At 41.0% G+C, this 19590-nt stretch overlaps 3 protein-coding genes across 4 annotated transcripts; all 3 read right to left on the reverse strand.

Moving 5' to 3' along the window:
• Window positions 1-132: 132 nt before the first annotated feature.
• Window positions 133-1343, reverse strand: LOC107276719 (putative calmodulin-like protein 6). Its single transcript, XM_015761235.3, has 4 exons — window positions 1096-1343; window positions 591-748; window positions 394-483; window positions 133-317 (listed from the first exon to the last, which is right to left on the reverse strand). The coding sequence occupies exons 1-4, from the start codon at window positions 1169-1171 to the stop codon at window positions 183-185; spliced, it is 459 nt and encodes a 152-aa protein (XP_015616721.1). The 5' UTR covers window positions 1172-1343; the 3' UTR covers window positions 133-182.
• A 567-nt stretch (window positions 1344-1910) lies between these two features.
• LOC4350800 (protein LIKE EARLY STARVATION, chloroplastic) lies at window positions 1911-5334 on the reverse strand. 2 transcript variants are annotated; one of them, XM_015759944.3, is made up of 4 exons: window positions 4686-5334; window positions 3268-3914; window positions 2761-2957; window positions 1911-2519 (listed from the first exon to the last, which is right to left on the reverse strand). In XM_015759944.3, the coding sequence occupies exons 1-4, from the start codon at window positions 5296-5298 to the stop codon at window positions 2126-2128; spliced, it is 1851 nt and encodes a 616-aa protein (XP_015615430.1). In that variant the 5' UTR covers window positions 5299-5334; the 3' UTR covers window positions 1911-2125. The 2 variants fall into 2 exon arrangements, with proteins under 2 accessions (XP_015615430.1, XP_015615429.1); XM_015759943.3 differs by having other exon boundaries at window positions 3268-3920.
• A 2127-nt stretch (window positions 5335-7461) lies between these two features.
• LOC112936890 (uncharacterized) lies at window positions 7462-8067 on the reverse strand. Its single transcript, XM_026021306.1, has one exon. The coding sequence runs from the start codon at window positions 7969-7971 to the stop codon at window positions 7567-7569; it is 405 nt and encodes a 134-aa protein (XP_025877091.1). The 5' UTR covers window positions 7972-8067; the 3' UTR covers window positions 7462-7566.
• Between the last annotated feature and the right edge of the window lie 11523 nt (window positions 8068-19590).

Raw genomic sequence — 19590 nt, forward strand, 5'->3', positions numbered from 1 at the left:
AAAACTGATGAAACATGGCATGATGTAACCAATTTTCCCAATTCAACAAACAAATAGCACACTGCACACACTACATGAAAAATTAGGCATACCACAACTTTGCCTCTCACACTCCCATGAAATCAAATGGCATCCAAAATGATTCCAGATACAATTTCTGGCTGAAGAGAATCAAAAATCGTTTACGTGCTCATCATGACTCGCTTGAACTCTTCGTAATCAACTTGCCCGTCGTTGTTGCTATCAGCTGCCTTCATCATATCATCAATCTCATCTTCTGTCATCTCCTCTCCAAGACTAGCCATCACCATGCTTAACTATGGACATGAATCGACCAATTTCTTAGCTACAAATTCCAATTCGCAAGCTGATAAAATTGCGCAAAAACCATACCTCATTGCGTGATATGAATCCATTATCATCCTTGTCGAAAATCCTGAAAGCCTTCCTCAGTTCTTCCTCATCATCACCCTTGTCATTCTCCTGAATTTAAAATGAAAAGAAGAACTTCAATTTTCCCAGCTATTTACAGGCAAGATCATAAAAAAGATACTTGTAATTTAATTCTTCATGTTTCAGTTGCATTTTACATATAGTTTCTTCTTCATTATTGCGAGGAACTCGTCGAACTCGATCGTGCCATTGCCATCCTCATCGACGGCCACGATCATGTCTTGCAGATCCTCCTGGCTTGGCGCCATGCCCAGGCGTGTGAGCACGGTGGCCAGCTCCTCCCTACTTATGCAACCTAACATCAGACATACAACCGTTTCAGGTTACAGATTTTTCAGTGCAGATCATTTCATCATTCTTCAGAGTCAGACTAAGTGGAAAAAGAACAAAATGATATCCAAAAATATATGTACAATTAACTGCAGATCAAGTATTCAAGCCCATGCATTCACAATATGAAGTAAGAAAAACTTTGCAATCAAGTCCAGACCCAGACATTACATAAACTGGTTGTGCTGCTACATTCAGAGGCATTCAGCTGCAGAGTCCATGGAATTCAGTGTTGTCACGGAGAAACCTGAATTTTAGGATGTAAAAACGCATTGCAATGCAAAATTAGAGGAGGAAACATGAAAAACATACCGTCATTGTTCTTGTCGAACAGCGAGAAGGCGTCTCGGAAATCGGAGATCTGCTGCTCGTTGAGATGGCTCTCCATGAACTTTCGAATTCAAGCCTTGAATTCGATCGATGGTATGTGTGAAACTTTCTTGTCGTAGATGTGTAGGAGATATATAGTAGCAGGAGATGTTTCTTGCTTGTTTTTGCCTTTTGATGGCATGAAGTGTGAGGCATGGAGGAGCTTGAAGAATTCTCGTCAGAGAAGAGGGATCAGGGGTGAGAGAATATGTGCATATTCGTTTTGTACTAAATTGGGGTTTAATTATATCTCAACCTTCATTAGTCAAACCTAGTTTATTTCACTTCTGTTTTCTTTTAGGCTCATTTGCTACAGATCACCAGATTGCAAAGTCATGTTTGCCAATTTTTTGCCATGAAGAGCAGAATGTCAACGGGCGTCGGATGTCGACTGGTTTATAGGTTCGGCTAATTGCAATTCCATTGCACAATAACCTATCTGACAGTGGCATAAGCTTCTCTTTGTTTGGCCCATTATCTTTGTGGATTCTGGTCGTCTCATTTTTTAATTTTGAAGAACATGGAAGCACTTCTCCAGAATTATATTTTTGTATGAAGAAACGTGACTGTGTCACCTGCACTGACGATGTCCTACGCGCTTGCGTGGCAGGATGGCACATGTAAAACTGTTAATCAGTTGCATTTCAGGAGCAAATTTGGCATTAGGTTCAGTGGCTGTTAGGATTTGAAATAAAATTTGAATTCAAATCCCTGTAAAATTCCTTTCTATTCAAACAATCTCAAAGGGGAGCAATTCCTGAAACTAAAAGAAGGAACCTTTCTATTGCATAGTAGCATATGAACTTTTGATAACATAGCTCGGTACAGGTATTGGCATAAAACCGGACAACTGAAATCAGCCATTCAATCTTATTTTACAAGCATGGGCTCTTCAGCAAGATCAAAAATGAAAGATGGCCATGTAGCCAACTATTTTTTATGATAGCAATTGAGTAGATTCTATTCTAAATATCTAATCTTTTTCAGGCTTAGTGTTTTTTGGAGTCTGCCTCTTCACAGACCGGAGCTGCACCGAGTTGTTGAAGCAGTGCTCGAAGCCAAAGTGCGGAAAACGCTCATACCAGGTGTCCTGGGGAACGTGTGTGTCCCAGTGCTCACCGCTGCTGCTCCTGCCATACTTGTGCACCCAACCAGTACAGTTGTGATGCTCGCCCCAGGTGCGATTCCAGCGATCCCCGTACTTGCCTGCCCACCAGGTCTCCCCTTGCTTCACTCCATGGCCATTCGGGTCGAAATGCTCATCCCACTTATCGCCCCACTTTGACCACCCGTCACCCTCTGATCGTTCAGCCCATTTGTCAGTGTATTTTGCACTACCTCCGCAGCCATCATACTTCTCGCCCCACCTGTAGAGGATGAGCCAGAAATGTATTGAGTTGATTGATATGACTAAGCTGTCGTATGTTACAACAGTACTAGCATAAATGATGTATGTTGCAAACAATCTGATTGCTGAAATATTTGCTCTTTTCATTTCTTTTAACAAGAGGAAATGTTGGTTCTTGAATGTGATATGACTACGGACAAAAGCAAGATAAGAGTACGGACAGAAAGCATTCTGAAAGAAGCTATTTTAGCAGCTCTTACCTTTCATGCCAAACATGAGCGTGACCAACATCTAGTGGTGTATTTGGATCCAAGCTGCACCATTTATCAGCCCATTTCTCAGCTTTACCGCTTGAATCGTAATGCTCCCACCACTGCTCTTGCCACTGCTCCCCTTTACCATTCTGTCCCCACTTGTCTGCCGTCTTCTCCATGTGCATAACACCACATGTGAAATCCTGCAAATATTAAAAAAAAAATGCAGTACTCAGTTATGTTCTAACGAGTAATGGGGCGATCATTCAGTACAAATCATATTACATCTGAAGTTTAGTAAATCAGTATTGTCGGAACAGAAATACTTCAGTAAATCAACGCATGACAGTGAGACACATCTCTCTACACATGACTGCATCACTCAAGCCAGATAATCTTATTTCAATAGAAACAATAGCCATAATTTAATGCTTATGATGTAACATTGTAACCTGTAGGTTTCATGAACAAGGAACAAATGGTTGTATTGTACCAAATGAGACAGCAATTTACCTGCCACATAGACTCTTTCCAGTATTCCCGCCAAACATTCCCTGTAGCATCACGACCAGACTTCTCAGAACCTAGCTCTTTGTGATCAAACCGGTCTGAAGCCTCCCAATACTTGTCCTCCCATTCAACAGCTCCATCAGCACTAACTCCCCTAATCACGGTCCACTTGCAAGTTACACCATCAGGCCTTTGTTCTACACCTGTCTCCTTCCACCACAATGAACCATCTGGACGCACCCCATGTGATGACTTCTCGTCGCTTGCACTAAGAGCTCTAGCTGCCTCAGCTGCGTTTTTCGAAAACTGATCTTCGAATGTCTCCTCTGCATCAGCAGTAATACTGGGCTCGGATTCCACATTTTCAGGCTCAGCAAACGACTGGAAGGGAGGAAGAGATCGGTCTTCCTTCTTGAAGAAAGAGGTTTCGAACGGGAGCGATAAAATGTCTTCTGACTGTTCCTTTTCCATCAGCAGATCAGGCTGACCGGCGAAGGAGTCTAATTTCTCAGATGGTTTTAACCCAGTGTCGATTTCTCCTAGTTTAGTGCTATTTTCCACAGGTGGTAACCACGACCAGAAGTCCGGGCCTGGAGTACCGAGCTTGGAACTTGACTTCTTGAAAGGAGATGAATCACCAGAGTCCGGCACTGAAACTGATTGCTAATGTCAGATTGCAGATTAAGAACAGCATGGTTTTACAATACCTTACTAACTAAAATACTGCAGTTAATTGTGTATCCCGCATAAGAATACATGTATGTCTGAAAAAAAAATGCAGATGCAACTTGCAACTAATAGAAATGCTGATAATTTTTTTTCTATATGCTTAATGTCTACAGGTGTTATTTTGGTGCATTTATGCTACTTTTAGCTACATTTATTGGACAGCGGGAGTAAGTCATTTGGTGGAATCAGCATCGCACTTCGACAATAAATTCATGTTTGATACCCAGATAAATGAAGAAATATGCATGGATAACAAAACAAGATGCCAATACTGCAGGCACCTGTGTGTTATCTGCACAGCTACAATTTCTATTGCCAATGGCGAGACAAAAATGGCAGTGCACACAATCAAAATTTTCCATAAATATCTAACAAGTTCCCTAAATCCATTCACCTATCAATCGAATCAAACACTTTTTTTTGTTGACATAAATCAAACACTTCTATTATACACATAAAAAAGATTAAAAATAGATTCCCAGTTTTTCAACTATTCCTCAGGAAGGGATTTATGGTTGGATTGTTAGTTTCATACATTCTGTCAGATTAAAAAGGAGTTGTCCTTTTTAGCTCAATTATCATGTTAGCCACGGTCAAAAAGCTAGTAAAAAAGAAATCGAAAAGATAATGCGTTCACAAGAAAGAGTACTTGTGATCTTTAAGCAACCTCACGTGCACCAATCACCCCATACCTTTCGCCGCCTCGGTCGCCGTCTCCGTCACCGGCGGCGGCGGGGATGCCCGATCCGACTCCCCCGGAGCCGTACGGGAAACCAGGCCACTCTCTGATCCGGCCTGGATCGCGGTCGCCGCCGGCTTCTGCTGCTGTTCCCGCTCCTGCGGCGGCGTGGAAGGCGGGGACGGGGGAGGCGGGGGCGGCGGGTCCTTGAGCACGGCGCGCGCCGCCGCCAGCGCCGCGGCGGCGCGGTCGATGACCTGCCGCCGCTGGACGCGGTCCCGCTCCTCGCGCGGCACCCGCAGCATCTCCTCGAACCGCGCCGTCCTCCTCTCCACGTCCCCCGCCGCCGCCGCAGCCTTCCCCTCTCCCTCCTCCTCCTTCACGGCGGCGGCGGCGGCGGAGGAGGATTGCTGGAGGCGGTGCGCGATCTCCGCCGAGCGGCGCTCCCTCTCCACGGCCTTCTTCCACATGTCCAGGTACGACGACCCGCCATCCCCCCCGCGGGCGGTGGCGCGGACGCAGGTTGAGACGGCGGGGCGGCCGCGGAGGCGGAGGCGGAGGAGGAGGTGGAGATGGCGGGGAGGGGCGGTGGGGGCGAGGTAGGCGGCGTGGGTGGGCGACGCCATTTTTGTGGGTTTCGAGGTGGAGTGGAGGCGAGTGTTGGGGGGAGGGAGTGGAGAGGTAGAAGAAGAAGAAGAGTGTGGAGGAGATGGAAAGCGTGGGGGGTGTGGGGCCCACAGTGGGTGCTGACGTGGAGGCGCGCGAGTGGAACGTGGGGGAGCTCGTGGGGCTGACACCTGGCGTTTTTCGGTCGAGTGATTCTAGACCGTTGGTTCCGTACGTGGGCCGGGCCGACTGATTTGGGCCGTCCTGTACTTGGGCCTGGAATCCATCCCGTTTGATCAATTTTAGAGTAAGTTTACTTTTGGTGTCTCATCCCTTCACCGCCGTACCAGGTATAACTCGTCTCCGAACTTGCAAGACTGTATCAGCTTCCATCCCAAGGTAGTATAGCTTCCGGTTTCATCCGACGTGACGCTTTGACTGCAGTAGCTGCGCTAAGTCAGCGTGGGATCTACACTGGCCCCACATGTGAACAACCAACTCTTTCCTCCTCTCTCTCTCCCCCTCTCCCCTCTATTCCCCATCCTCACTAGGCCAGGAGGCAGGGTGCGGGCGGGAGTAGGGAGGAGGGCATCGCACTATAGTTAGCTGCCTCCCTCCCACCATCGTCGTCGTCATACGGCCAACTCCCTACCGATAAGCGTGTAGATCGACGCCGCATCAAGGATGGTTGGCTGTTAACGGTTGGCCGCCACGCCATTGGTTGTCCAAGCCAGTGAACAGGAGCTCCACATCTGCACCCGCTCCATGTAGGCGGTGCAGCGCTCGTGGATCCAGACTTACAAGTGTAGACCACGGACTTCAACTGAACTTGCCAGAGTATTTCCGTGGTTTGCGTTGATTGAGACGAAGGCGTCCGACCGCCGTGTCCAGGCCAACTCCTCTGCATCTCTTACCACGGCAAACCTATCCATGCCATTGAAAATTTGTCATTGGCAACATGATCCAATCTAATAGCACCAATAACATTGGCGTCATGATCCAATCTAATAGCACCAATAACATTGGCGTCGTCCTCCTCGTCTCTCATCGAAAGCTAAGTCCCTGATGTAAAAGGCGACAGCGTCGCCAATAACCTTTTTGGAAAAAAAACTAGAAAAGACCTATTTGTAATTAAAAGAAATAAAAACAACTTATTTGTCAAAATAAAATATTTAGAAATAGTTCCTCGGCGTAAGTGTTGTTGGCTTCAAGGACCTATTTATAAATATATATATTTTATTACAAATAGATTTATTTTAATTTTTGTTACAAATAGATCCTCAGCGTCAGTGCCATTGACGTCATCAGATTGGTCCACGGCATCAATGATATTGATGCCAAGTAGTCTATATCTGAAATAAGTATTTTTCAGGATCTATTTATTGTAAAATAAGTTTTTAAAACCGATTTCAAAGTAAAAAATCCAGTTCGTGAGCGGCAGACAAGGTGGGGTAACGGCCCGCGGGATGTGTGCGAAACACACAGAACATTGTAGTCCAAAATGGGAATTAGTATGCATTTTCATCTCAAAATGAATTGAAAGACGTGCAAACTTAAACTTACATTGTACCCAACAGCTGATTACTGCACTTACACACCGCTACACTGTTGGCCCAGCCACTCACTTGCACACACACAGCTCTCTCCCTTTCACTCGATGAAACACACACAAAGAAGATGAACAATACACAGTTTCTTGTCGCTGCACACCAGCGAACCACCACACACTTCACTTTATATTCTCCACACACTTAATCACACACTGATTACACGCTTGAAATAGCACACACGTTCAGCAGCTCACTAGCCACGTTTTTGCGGCACTAACCGGCCACCACTCACCTGACTTAGCCACTAATTAACCACTTCTGTCCATGCATGCAGCCCTCATCTCCTTGCATGTAGAGCATCACCTGGTAACTAACACACATGCATGGAGCTAATCCATCCACCATCCATGAGACAGCTCCAGCTAATTGACTCGGCTACCACAACTCCAGGCCAACGTGCACCTGTAAACTAGGACCTTTTGCATGCATTCACTAGCATGCATATCAAACTGACTCAACGCACTCACATGTACATGCATATAACTAGCACACACACAAAATCTAAACAACAAGATTAAGTCTAACATACACGAACGGATACACGGGACGCAGCTACTACTAGCTAGGTAAGTTTATTTGAGAAAGTAGATCGAGTTTGATATCGCATGTACCATCTGATGAGCGCGAGAGTGACATACGATATGCGTATCATAATTCAAAAGCTTTCCTCTCTCTCTCTCAGACATGGGGATTATTCTGGACATCGCCTTCGGTTTCGTTGAAGCAGCAGCGGTAGGGGAAGAAGAAGGCGAAGATGGCCTCGACGATGAGCAGGATCATGACCCAGGCGGCGAGGGCGCCCCACCATGGCGTGAGAGGAGCAATGCGGAGGAAGAAGAGGGTCGACATGGCCATGTAGATGATCGCCATGGCTGCCCCGAGGCGGAAGCGGCGCAACCTGCCGCCGCCGGCGCCGGCGCCGGAGACGATGATCACACCGCGGCGTATGATGAGGAGGTAGCGGCAGAGGTAGAGGAGGGGCACGTCGACTAATGCAACGGCCGCGAGTGGCTCCGGGCAGGAGATGACAATCGCAATATGGACGGCGATGAGGAGAAGCGCGCACGCGGTGATGAGCTCCATTTAGTTCCTAGCTAATTAAGCTCGCCGCCAAAACTAAGCTAGCTAGCTAGCCCGGTCTCGATGCCGAATGATTCTTCAAGCCCAATTTGGTGAGTTCATATAGGCGTAAAAGCATCTATGCGCTTCACTTTTTCTAAAGGCGCTGAAAGAAAAGGGTGTTTGACCGACGTAAAGGGCCACGAAGAGAGAATATTGGAGCTGACGACATGGCGACGAAATCTGTAAAGAATATTGAAAGTGTCCCTTTCTGTTTTCTCCACTCCAGGACGCTGCATGTGAATCCACCATGGACCTAGACAGATTGAATCCACCATGGATACTGCGAATATGGCCACATGTCATCCCCTAGCTATCTTCTTCCTCCCTCTTCCAAGATCCCCTCTCCCCTCTCCCCTCTCTCCTCTCTCTTTCTCTCCCTATCTCCTCCACATGGACGTAGTCGGAGGCCACTATGGCGGTTAAATATATTATTTGAATTTCAGCTAGCAATATATATTTGGATTGTTTTCTATTATTACTATTTCGAGTCTTTCCCTATTATAACTCTTGTATTTTTCCCGCTTTATATACTTATGTAACCAGCACAGGAAGGGTGCAACAATCCGTTGTACCCTCTGTGTTTGTAATAACTCCATAATAGTAATCGCATGTCAACGGACGTAGTTTTTTTCTTTCTATAAGGGTTTTCTGGGTAAAATTTTGTTTCTTTGTTGTGTATCTATCTTTATAACAACACCTCCCTCATCATTCATTCGTCCTCATCAGCAGTCAATTAATCACCACCACGAGCGTGCCCAGTGCCATTAAGCTTTCCCTAATATCTATCTATTATATACTAAAAATCCATGAAACTTCCTACAAACGCTCCTAAGTCGCCACGTGGCATTCTATAATCTCACCGTCGATTTTCTTTTAAATCGGTGGACCCATTAATTTTAACCATTAGATCTCCATTAAAAAAAATAAATCTGGCGTCCCTACTTTTTTTTAAAAAAAATTGCCATATTTGCTCTAACTAATAATATATAGAAAAACAAAGAGGATAACACCGTAGACAAGAGGTCTGGATCGGCAGGGAACGTTACTATTATTTTTTTCTTTTTTTTTTCCGGCGGCATACATACGTACTCCACGTTAGTATTGTTTTTTTTCCTTTTTTTTTTGCAAACAGTACTTTTCCTTTACACCTTCTGAAAACAGTACTACTACTCCGCACATCGTACGTACACTAGGGGAGCTTAGGAGGTAGTGTTAATAGATATATAAAACCACATCTTACCGATTTAAGTGAAAATTCACAGTTAGATTTCTTTTTCTTTTTCTTATGTTTTTTAATAATTCTTTTAATTGAGAGATATGACATGTGGTGACCTACAAGCTTTTATATGAGTGTCACGTGACAGCTTACTAGCGTTTCTAAAAAATTTAAGGGACTTATATACTAAAAGTTAATTAAACTTCCAATAAATACTCTCAAGCCGCCATATGACCTTCTACAAACGCTCTTAAATCACCACGTGGTATTCTATAATCACACCGTCGATTTTCTTTTAAAATGGTGGACCCGTTAATTTTAACAATTAGATCTCCAATGCAAAGAAAATAAATCTGGTATCCCCACCACCAACACCTTACGTACATAAGGTAAAAAAAGGTAGCACGTACTCCTTCCATCCTCCGAATCTCCCATCCTCTCCTATTTTCTAGCTAACTTATCCTATTTTCTCATTAACACTCAATATATCAAAAAAAATTCGGACATCTAAATGATCACGACTCTCAAGTTATAATTTTATTCTTAGTTTTTGTCAATTGTTGTGTTATTTATAATTAAATATAAAATTCAAAATCCATATTACTCATATTTTCTTATCTAAAAAATTAGATCGTGTTGCCGTTCTAACTACAAATGTCAGGGCCTAATGGTACGCCCATAAACACTTCTAAGTTGATCTCGCCACGTAACAGTCTAATACATTAGAAAAATCTATAAGTATGACAAATGAAAATAAAACATCTAACCATCGCTTTCCACTTAAATGGATGGATCCACTATTTTATATGGTTAGATCTATCTTTAAAAGAAAATCCCAAAACCCCCTCCCGTTCCTCCCATTCCTCCGATTCCTCTCTCCCTACCATTCCTTCTCTGTTCTTTCTTTACCTCCATAGAAACTAAATCCAACATTATCTTTGTGATAAAAAAAACTCCCACAAATGGATTCCGCCTAACAAGTCTAACCAGTTTCCCCTGTGTCATGTGCTTTTCTTCTCTTTCTCCTCAAGCTAGCACTTATAGAAACAACGTAAACTAGACTTTAAAACACTCATAAAATTTTAAATCATATATTCATTTATGATATTTCTACACTATTGTAATTTTCAATTAAATCAATAATTTAATATCTGTATTGACTTACATTGTGGACCATATCTATCCATCTTTAAGCCTCCAATAAATAAAATAGAATACTAAACTTTCTCATTAAAAAATTAAAATATATCACCTTATGTTTTTCATAAACGGTTAACCCATTATTTATACCATGCTAGACATCTAATCACCTTCTTCCAACTCCTTCTATTTCAGATTATAAGTCATTTTAAATTTTGTCAATGTGAAATTACTTGAATTAGTTTATAAAAAACACAGTAATATTTTCAACACAAAACAATCATATTATAAAAACATATTCAATTTTGAATTCAATAAAAATAATTTGGTGTAGTAAATATTGATATATTTTTCCTCAACAGTGGAAGTAGTTAATTTCTCTTAACATGCATATAGGGGCTATTTACTTATACTTGATCATAATTAGATGCACTTTTATAAATAAATGATCTTTTTAGAGATAAATAAACGTTCCTAATATGATCATAATATCTAAATTATACATATGATATCTGATGTCACTAATAGATTAGAGAAAAAGCTTGTAATTATATCATTTTTTCATGTCATAACGTGTACCCCGTCTAGGATCTATTTGTCATATACAACACATTGAAAACATTTAAGGGATACCTTTATCTCATGCCAAGTTGTATAGCCTTAACCCACTTATATTTCCATTCTAGATTGCAGAGATCAAAATATTTAAGAGATGCTTGATGGAATGGAAATCTATAAAAAAATAACATGATAAAAATAATTGAAGACTGAATTTTTTTTCCTAAATTTAACATTTTTTTTAAAAAAATTGATACCCATCCTAAATAGCAATGTTTTAATATTTTTGGAGTACTGAAATAAAGAAAATAACTAAAATTTTAAATAAAATATAATAGAAAATTTGAATTTTTCTGTATTATGTTGGAAACAAAATCTAACATAATTTCAGTTCAAAGTATACAACCCTAAACTACAACTTGGGAGCGATAAAAGTCTTATTTTCTAATATATTTTCTCATTGAGAAAAACATTTACCGCTAAACTGTTAGTTTCATACTGCAATACTATATACATACAACTAAATCAATATTTCAACATATTCAGCTCATAATTATATGTAGGCAATACTATATACATACAACTAAATCAATATTTCAACATATTCAGCTCATAATTATATGTAGGCAATACTATATACATACAACTAAATCAATATTTCAACATATTCAGCTCATAATTATATGTAGTCGTATTAGGCATATTTTTAATAGAAAATATCTTCAATTAATATATCCTAAAATTCATAAAGACATATATATTATACAAAAGAAAATTGTTACTCAGAGTTTAGAAAGTACAAAATTAAGTTATGCTTAATATTAAAAAAGAAACACATTATGTACAAATGATATATAGTTTCATATATATTTTTTCTTATAAAACCAAAACTGCATTGTTTTAAGTAATTTTAGTTTACAATTTATACGTCGGCGATGGTTACTAGCATTCAGAGAAACACCACACAAATTATTGAAAAATTAAAGATATTTACAATAGAGTAATCATAAATATTCCTAATCAAATTTCTAACACAGTTAAATATGATGCCCGCGCATATGCGCGGGCTACCTTCCTAGTTTTAATAAGGTTTGATACGATGCTACAGAAAGCATACTAATTTTGTGGTTGTTTGGTTAGTGACTAAGGTTGCCATGCTTAAGGTTAGATGTTTGCTGATATTGTGGCATGCCTAACTTTGTGGCAAAATAGAGTTGTTTGGTTGATACTTGATAAACAAAAGTGTGGCAAATTTGTTAAGGGTATTGTTTGGATGACTACCACATGACATGCCTAACTTTGTGGCAAAATAGTAGCTGTTTGGTTGGTGCCAAAGTTGAATATGGTTACCCCCAATCAATTAGATGGTGAGAATTACCACCCCAGGATTAGTGTGTAAAAACATTGTTGTTGAATGTTCTATTCAACAGTTGTCCTTATCAATCAATTTATAAAAACCAGATTATAATACAGATATTCCAATTAAACACAATCATTTTTTAATAATAGATATTCCCTTGACCAATTAGACCATACACATAACAAAAATAAATCAAACTATTACAAGTGGACAACAATACTCAGACACAAATGTACATAGAAAACCACATCATTAGCATAAATAAAAATATCATAGGTGAAGAGGAATACTCAGTCACTAGAGAAATTTTCATAACACATTCAGAGCATAAGGTCCATACTTTTGCATCATTGCTGTATAGTGATAGTTGTTCTAATAACCAAACGTAGCTCCCAGCTTGAACCTAACATATTCACATGCATCATTTCAATATAAGCTAATTAGTTTGCCCATATCTAATCTAATCCTTTCCCAAAAGTAACTACTTGTTCGGACCTAAGATATTTCATAAGGTTCCAATATAACTGATTAGTACATCTATTGCAACTTAGCAAAAGGTCAGCAACATACTCGAATGCTGGCAGTTAGATCCATTTAACCTACACACCATCTCGGTCGCACATGAAATGGTACACCTGTCTCCAAAGTTGTGTCACAAGAAGCAGCAAGAAATCCTCGCACCCCCTCTTTCTCCTGGCGTCCCAAATAATTTCCAACAACAACCTTATCTTTGGAACCAATGGGTAATGCATCCATCCTCTTCCACATTGTAGCATAAGGGTCACGAAGTTGTGGCATTGGGGGTGGAGGAGGACTAGCAAGCTGGTTCACCAAACGGTCCATTGTATTGCCAATTTTCTCAGTGACATCTGTGAAACGACTCTTAGGCTTTGGCTGCCTTTTACTTGGGGACTTTACATCTCTTGGTCTCTTTTTACTAACTCGAGATGTTCCTGGAGAAAAATTATCAGGACAAGTTGGCGACGGTAACGTGTCAGAGTCTTCTTTAGCAATGTTGATAGGATGTGCATAGGTGGACATATCATTCAAGCCTTCATGGTCACTGCTATCAAATTTTCTATCAATGTTGTAGCATGTTTGCTGGTCTATGGCAAGAGAGCCATTGGCATTACTGCCTGAGAAAAGCTCTTGCATCTCATAAAAGTACTTGATTGGCTTAGCAAGCAAACGCCTATCCCCGTCCTGCATGTTGGTACAACAATATAATTTAGTTAAAAAAAACTGGATCCAACACAACTCCAAACATAGCTAAATTTTAATTTGAACAAAAAAAATGAGATGTAATGTGATTGCTAAATTATATCGGTACAAAAACATTGTAATGTATGTCATACAGTTGTAAAGTTTTTTTTTAATACAAATCAGTAAAGATTCATGACTAATCAAAATTATCCATTTCTCCAAGAGCAATCAAAACTTGCTAACAATAAATACCTTCGGGTAATCCTAGGACCATCATTGCATGCCCAACCCTGAATCAGGTTGATCTGGATATCTGAATTGAACTGTCAAAAAAATATTCAAAAGACTAACCAGTTATGATAATGCATTTAACAAATAATCAGATAGTTATAGTTGGACCTGCAATCGTTTCCTCAAAATTAGTGTGCACTCTCATCAGGAATTGAAGTAGGTACTTTGGTAGTGCAGACATATCATGATATCAATATCAGAATTATCCAGAAGTTCGTATCAGTATTTTTCAGGAAAGTCAGGCAAAAGCAGCCAACCAATAGGCGCACTACTTACTTCATTAATGTAAGAAATTTCAGCATTATTATCACAATATGACATTCTAGTAATCCTGAGCAGCAATATTTATGTTATCATCTATTTTTTGCCAAATGGTTGAACTGTAATGCCATTTTTTCGACTCATAAGCAGTGAAAAGATATATATTCAATCAGCTAGGTTAAAATTCTCATTTCACCTAGAAATACATAAGAAAATCTATCAGGTTTCTTTAAATAGTTGTGAAATAAACAAAAACAATAATATCTTTTACAGAGTTCCTGGAAGTGCGTGAAACTATCTATATATATACCAGTAAGACCATGCAACTATTTTGATCATTTAATTTGCTAGAAGAGATGAACTTTTATTTTAAACAAATCTAATTGCATGAATTCATATGAATTAGAACTTGCAGGCCGGATGCAGACGAGATCAAGTTGCAAACTGCTAAAGCCCCTGTTAGAATTAATTAACTGTCTCAAGAAATCCAGGACAGAGGTGGGGGGTCAGCAGGATTGAATACCAGGGAGGTTCTGCCGTTCTGCAGGGCTGGGGATCGGCGGATCGCATGCAAAATATGGGAGATGATCTTACCCATTGGATTAAGATGATATTGACCGTCAGATTTGATGAATGAAAGATGTATGATTGCAGCTGGTGAAGTATTATAGGTAGAGTAGAAGGTGTGATGAAATAGTACATATGGACGTGACTGGTCACTACACACAAAATACAGCTATGATTCAGCACATAGACGTGACTGGTCAGCTACGAATAGCTGCTGAGGGAGTACTATTTATCTTCGTTCTACTCCAACGATATGATTTAACACATGATCCCTAATGGATGATGAGCATATATACGTACGACGCAGCAAGAAAGCTGGCTGAATTTTATTATCTGAAACACAGAAGATAACAAATCGAATCATTGGTGGAGAAACCATCTTTCGTCGGTCGGCCGAATTCCACAATAGTCCCGGATACAATAAAAACCGAGACTAAAGATGATTTTTAGTCCCGGTTAAAAAGGGTAACGGGTATATTTGATCTTTAGTCCTGGTTGGTAACACCAACCGGGACTAAAGATCATCTTTAGTCCCGGTTCAAATGCTGTCAGGGTCTGTCAGGCCCCCCCCCGGGATCTTTAGTCCCGGTTGGTAACAACTTTAGTCCCGGTTGGTAATACCAACCCGGACTAAAGATCTCGGGGATCTTTAGCCCCGGTTGATAACACCAACTGGGACTAAAGTCCCACCCCTATATATATATATATATATATATATATATATATATATATGTCTTCTTCCTCCTCCAGCTGCCCGAGCAAGCTTCAAAATTTCTTCAAAAAAGAGGGGAGGTCATGCCAAAATTTCTAGTGAATTTATTTTGGTGATTACATACAAATCGGAGGTGCCTAAAAGGTTTGCAACTTCATCCTCCAATATTTTTTTTGTCATATTACATTTGCAACTATGTTTTGCACACTTTTTTGTCTCCAAAATTTAGTTGTAAGTTGATGAGAGAGAAAATTTGTGTGGGGAAGAAAGAATATATAGAAATTTAGTTGATTTGCTAAAGAAGGTTTTATAAAATAGTTGAGAAGGAAAATATAGTGAAAGTTAATCTTAAATAATAGAAAACAAACTAAAATGAAAATTAAAAGAAGTAAAACACATTAAAATTAGTTTAAAACTTTAGAAATAGTAAATAAGAATTATTTGGTGTAATATTTTATGATTTTTGTATGAATAAAGATATGTCATTATTGTATGACTGTTGAAAGAGTTTGTAATTATCTTATAATTATTGTATGACTGTCATTATTGTAAGAATAATTATTTGTGTACGATTTTTTTTCGACTCATGTAGATGGATCGGCAATGGATGTACGCTGACCGGCGGTCCAAAGAGTTTATTAACAGCGTGCACTATTTTTTGAGAGTGGCCGAAGCTAACAGGCAAAGGGGTTTTATTTGTTGTCCATATAATAAGTGTAATAATCAGAAGGAGTATTCTGCATCCAGGACTATTCATTTCCACTTGTTTGAGTCGGGGTTCATGCCAAGCTATAATTGTTGGACATCCCACGGAGAGCAAGGTGTTGAAATGGAAGAAGATGAAGTGGAAGACGACAATATTCCGGACTTTGCTCAGTACGTTGGATTTGAAGGAAATCAAACGGGCGAGGAGGAAAGGGATGCTGATGGTAACGACGTTGCGGATGATCTTGGTCAGATGTTGCAGGACGCCAAGGAGGACTGCAAAAGTGAAAAGGGGGCCCATAAATTGGACAAGATGTTAGAGGACCATAGAACTTCGTTGTACCCAGGTTGCGAGCAGGGGCACAAAAAGTTGGATACCACTCTGGAGTTCTTGCAATGGAAGGTAAAAAATAGGGTTAGTGACAAGGCATTTGGCGATTTATTGAAACTCGTCAAGAACATTCTTCCGGAGGGAAACAAATTGCCCGAGACAACGTACGAGGCTAAGAAGATAGTCTGCCCGCTAGGACTGGAAGTTCAGAAGATTCACGCATGTCCGAATGATTGTATCCTATATCGCGGTGAGGAGTACGAGAACCTAGAAGCATGCCCTGTTTGCAAAGCACTACGATACAAGATTAGACGAGACGATCCAGGAGAAGTTGATGGGCAGCTAACAAAGAAGAGAATTCCTGCTAAGGTGATGTGGTATTTCCCTATAATACCACAGCTAAGGCGTTTGTTCAGGAACAAGGGGAATGCTAGAATGATGCGATGGCACGCTGAAGAGCGTCAACAGGATGGGATGCTGAGACACCCCGCCGATGGTTCGCAGTGGCGAAACATCGACAGAAAATTTAAAGAATTTGGAAAGGACGCACGAAACATACGGTTTGGTTTGAGTACGGATGGCATGAATCCTTTTGGAGAGATGAGTAGCGGCCATAGCACTTGGCCCGTTACGATGTGTATCTACAACCTCCCCCCTGGCTATGCATGAAGAGGAAGTACATAATGATACCGATTATTATTCAAGGCCCCAGGCAACCTGGTAACGACATCGATGTGTACCTAAGACCACTGGTCGAAGATCTTAAACTGTTGTGCAAGAAGGAAGGTGTCCCCGTGTGGGACGAGGACAAACAGGAGGAGTTTAACCTACGAGCGCTGCTGTTCGTAACCATCAATGATTGGCCTGCACTTAGCAACCTATCCGAACAGTCCAACAAGGGGTACAAGGCTTGCACTCACTGTATGGATGAAACAGAAAGTACGTATCTTAAGCATTGTAGGAAGGTTGTATACATGGGTCATCGTCGATTCCTTGCAGCAAACCACCCGGTACGGAAGAAAGGCAAGCACTTCGAACATAAGGCTTACCACCGTACGAAGCCTAAACATCGCAGCGGGAAAACAGTGTTTGCTATGGTTAAAGATCTTAAAGTAGTGTTCGGAAAGGAGCCTGGAAGCCAGCCTATAGAGAGCGAAGATGGTCACGCGGCGATGTGGAAAAAGAACTCTATATTTTGGGAGTTACCCTATTGGGAATTCTTGGATGTCCACCACGCAATCGACGTGATGCACCTCACTAAGAACCTTTGCGTAAACCTTCTTGGCTTCCTAGGTGTATACGGAAAGTCGAAAGATACACTGGAAGCACGTAATGATCTGAAGCATATGGAACAACGCGGCGACCTTCACCCGGAACCAAAGGAGAAAGGAAGCCATTACTTGAGTCTAGCCAGCTACACTCTTAGCAAGGCAGAGAAGGAAAGTATGTTTGAATGCTTGGAGAGCATAAAGGTACCGTCTGGATACTCCACGAATATCAAGCGAATAATAAGCACGAAGGAGAAGAAGTTCACAAACCTAAAGTCTCATGACTGTCACGTGTTGATGACACAACTGCTACCAGTTGTAATAAGGGGTATCCTTCCAAACAATGTCCGGGCAACAATAACAAAGCTATGTGCATTCATGAACGTAATTTCGCAGAAGGTCATCGATCCGGATAGATTAGAAGCCCTTCAGAATGATGTGGTGCAATGTCTCGTCAGTTTTGAGTTGATATTTCCACCTTCATTTTTCAATATAATGACGCATCTGCTTTGTCACCTTGTCAAAGAGATCAGTATTCTCGGGCCTGTGTACCTACACAACATGTTTCCTTTCGAGAGATACATGGGCATTCTGAAGAAGTATGTTCGTAACCGTGCTCGTCCAGAGTCAAGCATCGCCAAGGGTTATGGAACAGAGGAGGTCATCGAATTTTGCGTAGAATTTATCGAAGACCTTCGCCCAATCGGGGTACCTGAATCACGCCATGAAGGGAGACTACGGGGAAAGGGAACTCTCGGAAGGAAAGCAATAATGACGGTAGACAACAATTTATTCCGTAAAGCCCATTTCATGGTTCTGCAACAATCTTCATTGGTAGCTCCTTACATCGAGGAGCACTTGGCTCTAGTTCACGCCAGGAACATCGGTAAGTCCGATGCATGGATTACACGACATCACATTGATACTTTTCCCGCGTGGCTACGACAACATCTCATGGGTAACGAGTCGATCAACTAACAACTTGCCTTCCTGGCGAGGGGATCGTCTGGGTCGATCGCGACATTCCAGGAATATGAGATCAATGGGTACACATTCTACACGAGAGCCCAAGATATGAAGAGCACGAACCAAAACAGCGCTGTTCGTGTCGATGCCATGGGACATGATGGAACAACTGGTACGTATTACGGTGCCATCGAGGACATATGGGAACTTGACTATGGTTCTCTCAAGGTCCCTCTGTTCCGGTGCCAATGGGTTAGGTTGACTGGTGGAGGCGTAATGATTGATGACAGTGGGATGACAACGGTTGACCTTAACAAGGTTGGATACTCGGACGAACCTTTTGTCCTTGCCAATGATGTAACGCAAGTCTTTTACGTGAAGGACATGTCTAGCAAAGGAAAGAAGGGCAGAGGGCCTGACGAGCCTAAGCGTCACGTGGTTCTCCCAGGCAAAAGAAAAATCGTCGGAGTTGAAGACAAGACTGACGATAATTACGATCAGTTGGATGGGCAACCCCCTTTCACGGTGACGATTGACCCTAGCATCCTCCTATCAAATGAAGACACCCCTTACTCACGTAGCGATCACAAGGAGGGAACAATAGTGAGGAGAAAGTACGTGCGGTCAACCGTCACCGCCGATGTATTGCCGTAATTATTGTGTACACGATGTAAACTATTTTGGATGTATTGATTATCCATATAAATCAATTGATGTATGGCATATGTTAATTACGCATGATTATTAGAGGTTTTAACAAGTTTAAATCATGTATATGCTGGTTATATGCGATACTTATAATTTTTAAAAGTTTTAAATCACGTTGGTGGCAATTTCATATGTTAATTAGAGTTTTTAACATTTAATTTACTATCATTCATATGCTAATTATAATTGACTAGAGAACTTTTAAAAGTTTTAAATCATGCATGTGGCATTTACATATGTTAATTAGAGTTTTTAACAATTAATTTACTATCATTCATATGCTAATTATATATG

Source organism: Oryza sativa, chromosome 11 (assembly GCF_034140825.1).
Source record: "Oryza sativa Japonica Group chromosome 11, ASM3414082v1".
NCBI classification, from domain to species: Eukaryota; Viridiplantae; Streptophyta; class Magnoliopsida; order Poales; family Poaceae; genus Oryza; species Oryza sativa.

Bases quoted from the DNA above. Each gene is read 5' to 3' on its own strand.
- LOC4350800 (XM_015759943.3), bottom strand. From the start codon at position 5,298: ATGGCGTCGCCCACCCACGCCGCCTACCTCGCCCCCACCGCCCCTCCC. The intron at 3,921-4,685 runs GTATGGGGTGAT...ATTAGCAATCAG, and splicing joins GGCGACCGAGGCGGCGAAAG to TTTCAGTGCCGGACTCTGGT. The intron at 2,520-2,760 runs GTAAGAGCTGCT...CATCCTCTACAG, and splicing joins GCTCATGTTTGGCATGAAAG to GTGGGGCGAGAAGTATGATG.
- LOC107276719 (XM_015761235.3), bottom strand. From the start codon at position 1,171: ATGGAGAGCCATCTCAACGAGCAGCAGATCTCCGATTTCCGAGACGCC. The intron at 484-590 runs GTAAAATGCAAC...TTTTAAATTCAG, and splicing joins TAATGAAGAAGAAACTATAT to GAGAATGACAAGGGTGATGA. The intron at 318-393 runs GTATGGTTTTTG...TCATGTCCATAG, and splicing joins GATTCATATCACGCAATGAG to TTAAGCATGGTGATGGCTAG.
- LOC112936890 (XM_026021306.1), bottom strand. From the start codon at position 7,971: ATGGAGCTCATCACCGCGTGCGCGCTTCTCCTCATCGCCGTCCATATT.